We start from the raw sequence: 15,319 nt of genomic DNA on the forward strand, positions 1-15,319 counted from the left end.
TTAGAAGTGTAGAGCCCATTCACGGCTTCAGTTCAGCTGCCTAGAGTACGGCACAGTGAAATTGGCATGACTGCTCATGGGAACCCAGCACCAGAAAAGAATGGCAGGAAACAACCTTTCACCTCCCAAACCCCTGGCTGTGCTGTATGCCTCGACACGATAAGCCAGCGGGCTTCCTGAAAACCAGAAGCGATGTGGAAGAAAAACTACCTTTTTAATATCAAACCGCCCCCCCCCCTCGCTCGTTAGCATTCTCAGACACTTTTCTCCATCAATGCGGCCTTTTGTTCTTGTTGCGTATGCTGGATGCGTGAACAACATTCTTATTGAAATATTCTCACATTCAAACAGGGAGTAAAAAAAACAAGAAAACATTAAAGGCTGAGGTGACAAACTTTCCCTTGCTGCCTAAATAGGAAGATGAAAAGGGATTGATTACATTGTCACAAAGACAACAACAAAAACTGAATAACACAGAAGTTCTAGTTTCACAAGTGTTCACATGTTTTGCCTAGTTTCAGGAAAGTGGGTGAAAAAAAAAAAAAAAAACAGGACAGCACTCAAAAGATACAGAAAGGAGGATTAAAGGAAAACTCCTTGTAAAACTGCTTTTCAATACCAAGTGAAGGCTTTTATTCCCAAATCTCATGTCTGAGTAAGGCTTTCTGTTAAAGCTCTGGGAAGTACATTAAGAACTTGACCTGAATAGGAAAGTAAACAAAGACACAACATTTCCACCTCAATAGGCAGGGCTCCACTGTTATGGAAATAACTGAATGAAGAAAAAATAAATCCTTTCACATTTTACATAGTAGTAGCAGTCTCTGTGGCACACATCTAGCATAAAATAAAATATATTACCTGCAAGCTTGTATGTTATTCGGTTCAGGTCAAAAGTAAAACACTAATTGGAATTTCAATTTGATGGTATTTAGCCTAATTGAAGCCTTTTGACTTAGTTTTGCTATTCTGAATGTGAAAAAATCTCTTATTATCAGTCTTATTCCATTTCAAACTTGCAGCCAAATTAGAGTACCAACCTCTAGCTCGGGGTGCCAATTATGCTTTCATTCCTGCCTTTCCATGTCAGCCGAACAGTGGGGATCTTCATTGTCTTATTTCAAAAGACAAGGAACACAATTCTCTCCATACCAAGATCAAGACAAACAAGTACGGTTTGTGTCTGACAGTGAGTCTGCAGGAATATTCTCCAAACAGGTGTGCATTTTAAAATATCCTTCACTGCAACCTAATTGCAATCTCTACTCTGACTTCTCTAATATATAATTTCCCATGCAGTTTTTTATTGCAGTCGTAGTTACATTTGAATACAAGTTCACCCCTTATGGAAATATTCCTGTCAATAAACACATACCAGAGGAAGCTATAATGCATGTAAAACAAAGCCAGATACTTATGCTTCATCAATCACTGTTCACCAAATTATGATTTAACATGACATTATGTTTAAACTATCAGGATGTCGATTCACAAACCTTTTCTGAAACAGGAAAAATCAAATTCTTTACGCCACAAAAATCTAAGAACAAATTTAAACTCTCGGTCTGGGCTCACTCTTGCACACTCAACATTAAGGAGACATTCATGAACTTTGTTAAGTTTTATGATGATAAACAAAACTAAAACCTCTTTATGAGGGCAAATGTTTCTTGTGTATGACCCTCATTACATTATTTGGACTAAATGAATTTAAAAAAACTAAATAAAATAGGGAAATTGAAAATATGTATTAATAGTTAAGATAGATCAAGGCTTACATTCAAACTTATAAGAAATACTGCTAAAGAAAGATTAAGTGTACATTAAAAAGCAAAGAGAAAGAAAAGCCAAAAACTGGTGGCAGCAACATTTATATTTGAAAGCAAGAATCTTGGACTGAACTCTGGTAAACTTGAGCAGGATGACAAGCAGCAGTATTGCTCTCAATGTGATGACCTTTAAACCTTAGCTTTCAAGCCTTGTAAGACAACTCCAAGAATAATATATCCACTATTATTTTGACAGCTTATTGCCCCCCCACTCACAATCTCACAAAAGTTACCAGTCACTGATAACTTCTTGTAAGGAAGGAAGGGTAGGAATAATTGCGTCGGTCTGTTTGCCCAGCTAAACATTGTGCGATAAAACAAATAAGTATGAAAATCCAGTCTTGAAGAATACAGCAAAACGGAATCAAACACAGATAAATCATAAACACACAGCAGCCCGATTTCCTATTTTAGCCCTGTGTTTGCTTTTCCTATTTCCCATCTTTGTCTCTCGTGTAAATCAGCTGCAGACGGCAGTCTTGGGAAACACAAGCAAGAGGTTTCAGCGATACAGCACTGCCCCAAAACACACTTCCTTGTTTTGAAGAAACTACTATGAAGCTACTCCAAACTTCAAGATAATTTGTGTTTAGCCTTAATTTGACGTTTTATATCAGGACTACAGGCTAAACTTAATATAAAAACCTAAAATGCTCAAGATATTAAAACAAAGGTTATTTAGCCAGGTGAGTCAGTTATTGATGCATATATTTAAGAGTCCAGGCATTAAACAAGACTCTCTGGCCACCCAACAACAGGAGGGAATATACACATTTTCTAGGTATGTTTTCCTATTTATATACGTTTTTGTTGAATATGCTTATGTAAATTCTGTCATTTTTGTGCTTAGTTTGTTCCTTGCCATGACAACTTAACTATTCTAGCAAAGACAAATTCTGAAAAAGACATCATTAAGCTGACAGAGAGGAAGTCTCGTGGCAGAGAGAGCTGGCACTGCACAATTCATTGAATCCCATTACACACCATACTGAGAAACCTCTGCAGTAATTGTATCCCCCACATTCCCAACCCCCACTCCCTATTTCCTCCCATTCCCCCCTCAGAGAAGACTTCTTTTTGTCACAATATGTGGATCAATGGTTCACATGGAGAATGGAAAATGGCATACCCAACAATCCTTTCCACTGCAGAAGAGGTGCATCCAGTTGCTTAGTGGGTTGCTTTTAATTGGCTAATAATTAATTCTAGTCCAATATATGCACTGCAATGAATTAGAAGATATGATATAGTACATCACAAACCCGCTTACAAATTAAATAAAAAAATAGAGCTAAATACTTCCTTTAAAACACTCCAGTATTTGGGCATTAAAGTTAACAGATCCCACAGTGTGCTTCCAATCAGATTATCCCGATACAATGCCCTTTGTGGTGAACTGTGCAGGCTTGCCTCACACTGCCCTCCACACGCCCCCGATCAGTGCATGTGAAGAGCCATGTTTTGCAGGCTTTAACACTGCTGTCAAACTCACACATGACTTACCAGCTGAAAAATCCCTCTCAGCAAATAGCTGAACTCAACTCACATCACAACTCAGTCATGGATAACGCGGTCATACAAACGCCTTTTCCATACAGATTTCACTATCAGGCGCATTTGTGTCACGTTCTTATAACACACCTAAATTATCGGGGGCTATGTATTGCACGGTAATGCACAGGGTTTGAATGCTCAGTGTTCAATGCAGTTAAAACAACAGGGAGGACCATAAATAACACCTGAATGACCAAAAGCTGTTAATGGTACAGGAAATAGCAAATGGTAACACTAAAAAAAGGGTACTATACATGTTCTTGTTTTAGTACTAGTGAAAGTGCAATTCTGGGACTGAAAACGTAAAGGAATAAACCAGGAAAAGCATCCTTGCGGACTGAGACTGGGGTGTAACTTCTATAAACCATACAAACTGTTGCCACATTATGTAAGTGTATTACTAAGTTAAATCCGAGTGTCAGTAAATAAAACCAATATGCCATATGGTGCGATTGTCTTGATCATTTTTACTGTAATAAATGTTCAAAAGCTCAAACTCTGCTATTGATCAATGCGTTATCACCACTTTCAGAATACTCCCACCACCTGGTTTACAATGATTTGAAAAAGGAAAGTATTCCAAGGCGGTTGAGAATGTGAAGTTAACTAGTCAGTGCTTTGATCTTTATTCTGAAATAATTCTTTCGAGCTCCATCCTCCTACTACAACACAATGAAGTGTCTTTGATAGAGTCCAGGATCACAGAAGACATTTGCTGTTCTCTGCATGCTGTTACCCTCCTGTTTTCACCTAAGGAAAGTTATTTTTTAGAGGAATGTTTATGGTACATTGCAAGAATTGATTAGTTTTGTGGGGAAGAGAAGGAATGGTTAGAAGAGAGCATTTCATACTTCCGTTTTGACCTTAAAACTAATAATATGATTAAATGATTATTTTTTAAACAAATAAGAGAAAAGTACCTTTTAGATTATTCAGATAGTTCTGTGCTGTATCTGAAATCTATTTTTCACTGATCAACCACTCCTATTTTTTGTTAGCAAAATACATGATAACATTTTAAAGAGCATTTAATTAAATCCTTTAAATAAATATACACACACACAAAACATAGCATCTAAACATTTACACTTCTAAGGAAAACAGCAGAAAATCTCTTTGGAGATGTAGAACTCCAAAATGCCAGCAATTAATTAGAGCCCCAGAAGTCACTTTAAGGGGATGGATTATTTTTTCATAAACAGACAACAGAGCCATTAGTTGAATCAAAGCCTGATTAAAAAATATATATATTTCCCCCTTGGGATAAATAAAAACTACACAACACCACGTGCGAAGGCAGACTGTTTCCTAAATAATTCACTGCAGTAAAAACTCGGGATCTGTGCATAGTTTGTAACAACTCAATCGCATTAAAATATAAAGAGCATAATGTAACCTACCGTTAAGCACTGCATAGTCTCTGGGCTTTTGGTCTCCGTTGCTGCCACATGGTTCGGCAGAGGAGCTTCTGCAAGAAACACAAAAGAGTCGTTCACTGAAACACTCCTCCTTGAAAACATCTCTCTCTCTGCCTCTTCACTCGGTGTGCAATTCCCAAAGAAAAAATGCTGCCTTTGCAGCAATACACAGCTCCAGTTTTCGGCGTACTTGGTAAGATAGTAGTAGTAGTAGTAGTTTCAAACACTTAATTCACCAGACAGGAGAAAAGTAGCAACGGATCTCCACTCAATTATCCCAATTTCTACAGGCTCTTGCAAGGTTGCCGTAGTGACAACTTCTAGCCCATGCTACAATGTCCTTTTAAATATTCTTATAAAGGCACCATTCAGCCACAGGACAATGGTGTTGTCTTCTCCGTTACATGCTACAGCTTGAATGTTAAAAATGCCCTCCTCTTTTTCACATGAAATTTAATTTAAAATTCGCAGACATTACATTTTCCAGAATTATTGCCAGACTACTGCCCATTTGATATGCTAACCTTGTCAGGAGTTATCTTCATGTAATTAACCTCATACAATATTGGCCGTGTGGTCATTAGTTTCCCAGTGCTCATGTGTTACTAAGAAATAATTATATCTCCCAAGTAACTCAGCTGCATGTCCACATTCCCTTTCACCCCCTCCTAAGAGTTATCGCACTTAAATATCACTTAAAGAGTATTGCTGAAAAGGTCAGTCTAGCTCGATGCAGAAGTGGATTGGGCTTCTAGTCAAAATCTTTATTTTCACTGTCCTAAATTAAAAAGATTAAGAGAGAAGCAGAACACTTGGCAACCAGGACCAGGGGCATGACAACGGCACAAATTCATTCTCATTTGAGAGAGAGTTGCTCAGCTGTAAACAGCTGCTTCTGCAGAAAGAAACAAACGGACGCCCACTCAACTTTTAAACAGACATATGAAACTACATGGGAGAAAAGCACAATGAAATGTATTCCAGTTACACCGAGGAAATCTTTACTCCTGTGATTTGATTACTGTTATATAGATTTTTATTTTTTTCCCCTGTCGCTAGGAAGTAGGAAGGTATTATAATGACCCACCAGCCTCCGCACCACTTCACACCTTTCATTAGAACAAATGGGGTGAAATTTCAACCTCTCAGCAATAAGCAAGGCACTTTGTAAAGAGTCTCAAAGATTGTTTTTTCCCCCCACTCGAAATGATAAAATGACTAGGGCTTCCCTACACACTGACACACACAGACTAATGGGTTTTGATGCTGCTGAAATGATGTTTTAAAGATTAATAGTTCAAAGTGTTTATCAGTGAAGCGGAGATAAAAAAAATTTTACCTTATAGACAGCACTGCAATTTAGTACAAAACGAACGAATACTAAACAGAGAAAAAATAAATGCTGAGGAGAGGATAAATCAATTTGGAAATGAATGAGCAAACAAAACACTCAAATTTAAAAACAATGGTGAAAGGCGGTGAATGCTCTTAAAATCAGTGACTGATGTATATTCAAAAAATAATTCAACAGGCGATGATAAGCATTGAATCTCAAACAAGGGGCCCTGTTTTCCTTCAGAACATTAATAAAAACATTTTTTTTTAAATCATCTGTTTTTGGGTACGAGTGGAGTACTTGGCGAAAGTGCATGGTCTTGACGAGCAAGCTCTGAGTTCACCAGCATGATCATAAATGTATAATAAACAGAATAACCAGCTGACAAAGGGTATGACTCTTGTAAAGAATCGAATGTAAACCAGAGCGATCGTGATCATACTGTAATGAGGGACATGAAAATGTATGTTTGCAAATAGAAGCAGGGAATGCAATAATGTTTCCCCCAAGCTGAAAGTAACAGATCTGTCAGACAGGAGAAAATAACATCCAGGCAATGGTTTGAGGAAATCTAATTTTGTTCCAGCTGAATTCACTGCTCAAAAACAGGGTATTTCTGATCACAGCTCAGAGGAACCAAGGCATTCCACAGATCCATGCCATTTTATTTTCAGATCTTGCTCATTTTCCACGTGTACAATTATTGTGGCTTGAGTCACAGATTGTGTACGCTTCAAGTGGCCTGTCGTGTACGAGTGGACATTTAAATGGAAATGCAAAAGGCTGTGTAGTAAACACCCTCCCCAGTGCCTCACTCTCCCCTGCCTTAAGGACTAATGATATTCTCAATCTAATGACTTATTTTATCATGAAGGCTGCATTAATATACCAAAGTCTGTAGCTAAACATGTATGTGAGCTTGACTGTAATTCCAATGATCAGCAGTAGTATATTTTACCATTGTGCACATGGCACGGCACTACTGAATAAATGAAGACCCTGTCAAGGACATGCTTCCATATGCTACATAATACCATTTTATTATTACTTAGTGTACTCTTCCTATTTTACATTAAAACAAAGTCAGCTTCTTAGCACACAAGTAAAGAAACGACTCCATTCTCCTTGTCACTTTGATAGAGATGTCTGTCACAACCTCCGCCATTGCTGCCAACTCTGTCAATTTGCAGCCTGTCAAAATGAATTCAAACAGAGAGCAAGTGCATCAAACTCAAAAATACGTTAGATATAAACGGAGCCTTATTAAAGTTTGTATGTATTGGATGTAATGTGGAAGTTGTGGCATCGCAGAGCTTTACATCATTTAATAGAGATGGACAGAGAGACAGAGGGAGAGTAAATAGTCAAATGTGCACACTGTCTCTCTGGACACCTTAAGGAAAAAACACTGCCTCCTGCATTGTGCTAAATAAACACACTGCCTCAGAAATCAGCAATCACACTACTGACTTTGACACACTGAGCCAAAGATGGGGGTGGGTGGGGGGGGTGGGGCTGGTGAACCCACCTGGGGGCAAGGAAATCTAGAGCTCCAGTAGTCTGGCAGCAGAATAAATGTCTGTGCCACAATGTTCAACACACAGGAGAGACATTGCACATAGCCAGGACATTTGTGAAAAACTGTTTCTCACTTCAAAATAGTTTTTGAATCATGGATTGAATCTGAATGTGTGCTTTTGAACAGAATCCATTGTGTTTATCTTTGCTTAAAAGCCAGTCACTTCTGAATTTAGCAGAGGAGGAGATGAATGATACAATAACCAAGCATGTTCTGCAGTGTTGTACAAGCTGATTAAACCTATCATGGATGCAACAGTAAAATGATGTATTAAACTGTATTCGTATAGCTTGTAAAGACATGTTTTGGCAAAAGATGGAAGACCATTCACAAAGTTTGTAATCAAGCATCAGTCAAAACACGCAGGAAGTTGTCAGCTGTCATGCTAACTTGACAATTAACTGGAGAATTTCCATGCATTTCTGAAATGAATGGTAAATTGGGCTTTCAGTTTGGATGAAAAAGGAGAAGCCCACAGGCCAGAGATAACCTTTAATACAGCTGGGTTGGAATAGCTGGAGCACAATACAACACAACAAATGCACACAATAACAAATTCTACCCAATGCTCTGCAAAAAAAGAATTGCATTATTGAACAATTATTACTGAGGATGTGGATAATGTTAGATTTCAAACAATTTGTTAATTTATGAATTCCGAATACACTGTGCTCCATACTTTACACTACAGATATATACACTCACCTAAAGGATTATTAGGAACACCTGTTCAATTTCTCATTAATGCAATTATCTAACCAACCAATCACATGGCAGTTGCTTCAATGCATTTAGGGGTGTGGTCCTGGTCAAGACAATCTCCTGAACTCCAAACTGAATGTCTGAATGGGAAAGAAAGGTGATTTAAGCAATTTTGAGCGTGGCATGGTTGTTGGTGCCAGACGGGCCGGTCTGAGTATTTCACAATCTGCTCAGTTACTGGGATTTTCACGCACAACCATTTCTAGGGTTTACAAAGAATGGTGTGAAAAGGGAAAAACATCCAGTATGAGGTCAGAGGAGAATGGGCCGACTGATTCAAGCTGATAGAAGAGCAACTTTGACTGAAATAACCACTCGTTACAACCGAGGTATGCAGCCAAGCATTTGTGAAGCCACAACACGTACAACCTTGAGGCGGATGGGCTACAACAGCAGAAGACCCCACCGGGTACCACTCATCTCCACTACAAATAGGAGAAAGAGGCTACAATTTGCACAAGCTGGACAGTTGAAGACTGGAAAAATGTTGCCTGGTCTGATGAGTCTCGATTTCTGTTGAGACATTCAGATGGTAGAGTCAGAATTTGGCGTAAACAGAATGAGAACATGGATCCATCATGCCTTGTTACCACTGTGCAGGCTGGTGGTGGTGGTGTAATGGTGTGGGGGATGTTTTCTTGGCACACTTTAGGCCCCTTAGTGCCAACTGGGCATCGTTTAAATGCCACGGCCTACCTGAGCATTGTTTCTGACCATGTCCATCTCTTTATGACCACCATGTTCCCATCCTCTGATGGCTACTTCCAGCAGGATAATGCACCATGTCACAAAGGTCGAATCATTTCAAATTGGTTTCTTGAACATGACAATGAGTTCACTGTACTAAACTGGCCCCCACAGTCACCAGATCTCAACCCAATAGAGCATCTTTGGGATGTGGTGGAACGGGAGCTTCGTGCCCTGGATGTGCATCCCACAAATCTCCATCAACTGCAAGATGCTATCCTATCAATATGGGCCAACATTTCTAAAGAATGCTTTCAGCACCTTGTTGAATCAATGCCACGTAGAATTAAGGCAGTTCTGAAGGCGAAAGGGGGTAAAAACAGTATTAGTATGGTGTTCCTAATAATCCTTTAGGTGAGTGTAATGTATGGCTCATAAACCTCACTTTCTCATAACATTTCAATTGTTGAATGCCATGTTTTAAAATGTTCAGATGAGTGGGAATTTAGAAAAGACAGACCATTGCTTAGGCAGTGTGTCAGTGAATGTAAGAGATGCATTTAGCATTTCCCAGGTTTGTTTCCCATTATGCCATATAGCTTCTGAGTAGCTGGATGGGAGAAATTGGGCTGAATAGAACAGCACTGAGTAAAATGCACTTGTTGATGGTACAGCTCTGAAATATTCCTTCCTTTTTGTGCTAAAAGGGCTTCATCAGATTCATGTTATTTTTATAATGTATTAAAAAAAAATCTGACTTGCTAAAACCCTCCATAGAAAAGCTGGTCTGATCTTTGACTACTCTTCAAACTCCTAAATTTGAATTGATTGACACCTGCTATACAAATAAGCAATGTGTTTGGGACATTTAAATCCATATGGAAGCGGTAAGTAATTTCTACACATTTTCCTGCAAGTCTGTTTCATGTTCAGGGTTCATTAAAATATTCCTGACCTGCGTCAAAATGTCAAGAAATCATCTGTTCAGATTCAATAAATTCAACATTAAAGATATTAAACAATTACACAATCAGCATTGTCATCTTAACATCTAAAACCCTTTATAAATGAAGACTTGAAAGCCTAATTATGTAAAACATGTGGGAGACTCATTACGACTTACAGACCTGGCTATGTTCCTGAGCTGGATAGGAGATCAAACACAAAATGCAGCAAAAAATGGTTAGAGGCAAAATGCATTAAAACATACTTGCAAGGTATTGCTGATAACATGAAAACTTCAATTCCCAGTAATATCAGATACACTTCAAGGGAAGAGTATGCCCTGCTGGATACAATATTCCCACCCTTCCTTAAGGAAAAATGTTAACAGCCCTTTTTGTACCACAATCCACCAAGCACAACCATCTACAGTAACTGGTTGTACAACAATAGAGTTGTAACTTTCAAGGGTGCAAAACCTATACATTTAAATACATCATTCATATGTAAATACATAAAAGGATGTTATAAACAAAGCTTAGAGAAATAGGAGTATGTGTTGGACATAAGTCAGTCACCTTGAATAAAAGGGTCTTTTAAATGTGATGATGATAATAAAGAATAATAATTAGAAAAATTAGAAAACAAGCCTTTAATATAGGATTCAAAGTGACTGAAATTGTGTGCAAAATTACAAAAAATTTGTTAGCAGCTATTGCATCTAGGTCTATATTATAGATGTTCTGCATTTTGAATAAATTATAAAACTACTAATATTAGGAGAAAGAGTTTTTATTTCAAGTCAGTGTGCAGCCGGCAACATCCACATTAAAGGCATTAATCCAAAGGTGACACACAGTAGTTTACCTTGATTGTCTACTTAATCTCAAAGAATTATACAATGATAAATGCATAAAACCGAGGATTTACCCACACCGGCAGGAAGATTTAAGAGATTAAAAAACACCCAGTGTGTTATCTTACAAGCACACCCTTGTATGTTACCAACTCAAAGACGACACAAATGACTGTGATAAGCTTGCAGGCTGACATTCCATTATACTTCATAATTTATTCTAAAAGTACAGAGCAAAATCACAGACCATCCTATTTTAATCTCAAGATCATTATGTGAATTTTCCCACAAATCAAAGGCACAACAGTAGCATGAAAAACAGCAGATTAGTACAGAGAAGGAATTCCTTTCTACTGTAGCATATCCACTTTCACCCTTAGATTCAGCTAAAAAAAAAAAAAAAAAACGTATTTTCAGCAGAGTATGCCACATGAAAATGGATAGCGAAACCTATTGCACTCCCCCTCCATTTCATACAACTGTAATACCCGATGAAAAAACATAACATCTCAGTTCATTTTACAATCTTCTCATTCCCTCTCCCATGAGAAATGTCGATCATGTAATAAATATGCAAATGCACCTCTCATAGCTTTATTGATTGAGATTTGCTTTCAAATGCACATTTGTGCCTCTCACAGGAGCTTTAGATATGTTAATAAACCTTTAGAGTTTTGAATGAATATTTAATTTCCACACCAGTAACTATTTTTTTTAATGGTTTCACATGAAGAAATCAACAGGTGTTTATATACCAAGGGGAAACCAAATGCAAAAGACTGGTAATCTGTAGGTAAAAATTTGCAGACAACCTAAGTTAAAGTGAATGTGAAGATGTTTTTCACTAAGGACCCTGATAGCAAATCAGATACAATTTCCACATTTAAATTATCATTTCTGTTGCCATACAGAGTTAAGTAAAAATGTGTGTAACACATATAGTACTGTGGATATCATACACATGACATGTGCAAGATGCTTTGCTGTAAGATTAAACATTGCAGATACAGAAATTAACTACACATTTGTAATTTTCATTTAGAGGTTATTTTTTTCCTCAATCATTTTGTCAGGGGGGCAATTTTGAAAGCTCACTTTAAAAATCAAATGTAATGCTCTCTACTTGATCAATCAATCAATGAGAGAGAAAAAAATCTCCCACATACCTCTGGCAAATTATCTGAAAGTATTTAATTACAGCGTTGTAGTTACAGGAAGCCAGCTTTCATTCCTCTGAGCAGTTTCCCTCAGTGAGTCGTGAACCCTGACTCTTTAAAATGGATAATCGCTCCATCATTCTGTCAAACATGGCTTTCAGAATATGGCTGTCCTGTCCTCTGCATTGTGTGTATTATGGGTGTACCATTAGGATATGATGTGAAGTTGCTCCAGACATCACTCAAAGGCACCTCATTGCATTACAATAAAGCACTCTATCACCTTTAAGTTTTTGTAATGCAGTTTGAAAAATAAATGTACAATGGCATGCCTGAACACCTGCAATAAATGCTTTAAGCGCTATCAATCAGGACTGGATTTAATCTAATAAAACAAACACAATAACAATACAATATGTTCCCTTTTCAATATGTGGTGGTGGTTACTTCATGGTACCGAGATGGATGGCAATAAGCATCAGTTGTTACACAAGTACTCATTAAAGCCTGAAGGAAAGGGGAAGAGGGGTTTCTTAGAAAGGATGGATGCTTAGTAAAATCTATTTTTCTGATCTATACTGCTGGCTTTCAATGCCATAAAAACCTTCCAGGCCCTCGTATAACCTCAGTTTTCTGTATGAGATGGGCATTTCAGCACACTAATGATTCCTACACTTTCAACTTTTGATTTCCATTGCTTTGATCCATGACTTGGTGCTCATACAGCCACACACACTGTTCCCTCCGTGCCCGAGTCAGTTGTGTGCTGCCTGCTTTATCAAGGAGGGGAGCCAGACATAGAGGTCATTTTCCTCTGCCGGGGTTCAGGGAGCTGCCTCTGCATGGCGTCATAGTTTTCTTAGATTAATTCCGTGTATCTGTAGTATATAGAATAGAGCTTGCAGATAACGGATGGCTCTCTCTTCAGAGCGGCAATAATCATAACACTAGGACATTCCAGGAGCAGGGCTGAAAATTCCACGGCACACAGTATGGACTATGATGTTTTGATGGTTTAAACCTTCAGACTGCAGTATAATACAGGGGGAACCAGCTTATGTCCAGCACCCCTCAGACTGTGAGACCTGGGAGTTAGAACTGGAGTAGGTGTAGCATCCATTGGTAAAATACAGTGATGAATCCTAAAACGAAAACTGGAAGGAGAGAGTAGCAGTGAGGAGTAGGGCAGGATGTCTCCAGGTTGAGGTATATACACTCCAAACAGAGGCACTTATTCTACAACACCCCAAAAACCTCAATTGTTCCCCAAGCTATGTGCAACACACCACTGTTCCCTATATCTCCACAGTTTCTATTCGCAGACAACTGACACAAATGAACAGATGCTCTGCAGTAGGCTGGCAGCCAAGGAAGGGAACACCACCCAGGAAAATTTATCTGGCATCTCCCATCACAGTCAGCTTTGGAAAACTCCCATCTGAGGAGACAACCATACTGCTGGCTTGTTCCACATCCAACCAGAAGAATATCCGAGGTCAAAATGGTTATCCCATTCGCTGCTCGGTTCAAGAACTGGAATTCATCCCATCCTAAGCATCCAACCAACAACATCTGAAGAGAACCGGCTTGTTTCTGCTCATATAAGGCGAACCATCTCACTGTGGAGCGTCACTGGGTACCTTCTTACAGTACAAAAAAACTAAGATCTTAACATGTCTCCTTTACAGTCTCAGAGGAGATCTCTTAAGACATTGCATCCTTACTTCTAAGCAGGCCCCACGGGAAGAGAAAGTACATATTAGAGTTGCATTAAAGATTCATAACTCCACAAAATCATACAATATCCAGTCTTTGTGGGAGAAGCTTTTCCATGTACTGCACAGCTTCATGGCATGCAAGATTCATTTGTCCCATTAGAAATCCAATTGAGTAGTTTTGCCTTCGATTCTTGCATGTCGAAAAAAATGTCTGTTTTATTAACATGAGGCTTGGCTTAAATTGAGAGGATGATTAGGATAGTCACGCCTGTCACCTCAACAGGCTCAACAAACATATTTAAAAAAAATTAAAGTGTTCACCTGTGGAGAGTTTTTGATTTAGATTCAGCTTGTGAAAGAGTTGATTTTGAAGTTATACGTATATTTCAGTTTGAACTTTCATCACAGATTAAAAAATCAGAAATTCAGCAAAATTACACATTGAACATATTAATCTTTCAAAGTCTAGGTTTCAAGCAGTCTTTTCCTTACTTACACTTTGTTTAGACAATATTTAAAAAACTAACACAAGTGTACAACTCTGAATATTTCTTTTTTCCCCAACTAATTCTCATTTTTAAAATGTGATTTGAATTATATAATAGGTCATTTTCATTATTATGCCTTGCCTCCTGATGTATAGCACTGTCACATCCCTTTTGTGCTTAGTTTATTTTATCAGTTGCTAATGAATCTGTCCATTCAGAAAAGAGACACCTGACTTGACAAATGTAATGGAATTTAAGATCTGCTTTAAATGTAAAGGGGCCACATCAGGTACTTCTATAACTCCATAACACTTCTATAAGTGAAATACTGTCATCCTGAATGCAAATGCTCTCAAACCTGACTAGATCTATAAGCTTGATTGCACACCACTGTTCCCTTAAAAATGTTGATTAAATAATGTATTCAACATTTTTAGGAGAACAGTGGTGCACAATCAAGCTTATAGATCTAGTCAGGTTTGAATGCATGTGCATTCAGGATGAAAGTTTTAATACAAGTATAAATATAAGTTACAGCATACTCTTTATATATTTAATACATAGACTAACTTAAACTAGATTTGTATTAAGATATAAGTTTCAGAATTAAAGGATTTGATTTAGGAAAAACTGAATAAACACAGACCATTCAGTTTGGTACATTGCACTGCATTAGAACAAATCCAGTGAGGGACCTTTCGCATATAATGTGCATTGATTCAGATTTAAAGGCAGAATATTATGAGGAATATCGATTTGTGGTGGGTAAAACTTATCAGTTGACATGGAAAAAACAGAAAGATATTGAGAAGCTCTGAAATCACCAAGGTTAAAAGCTTTTATCCTTTACTCTAGGATGTATCAAATGAACATTGCAGAGGTAATGTCTCAAATGTACTTCCAAAAAGGAAATATGGTCTTGGTATGTACAAATGCTGTTATCATCAATGTTTGAAATGGTCCTTCTGTACATCAGATTAAAGTGGAATAAAC

At 37.9% G+C, this 15,319-nt stretch overlaps 1 protein-coding gene across 1 annotated transcript in view; it reads right to left on the reverse strand.

Annotated features, from left to right (window-relative positions):
- Positions 1 to 15,319, reverse strand: part of LOC136758465 (regulator of G-protein signaling 3) — a 217,529-nt gene that overhangs the window by 144,290 nt on the left and 57,920 nt on the right. Inside the window, exon 10 of the mRNA XM_066712845.1 lies at positions 4,784 to 4,851. Within this exon, the coding sequence (XP_066568942.1) occupies positions 4,784 to 4,851 (68 nt within the window). The remainder of the gene's footprint in view (positions 1 to 4,783; positions 4,852 to 15,319) is intronic.

Source organism: Amia ocellicauda, chromosome 9 (assembly GCF_036373705.1).
Source record: "Amia ocellicauda isolate fAmiCal2 chromosome 9, fAmiCal2.hap1, whole genome shotgun sequence".
Taxonomy (NCBI): domain Eukaryota; kingdom Metazoa; phylum Chordata; class Actinopteri; order Amiiformes; family Amiidae; genus Amia; species Amia ocellicauda.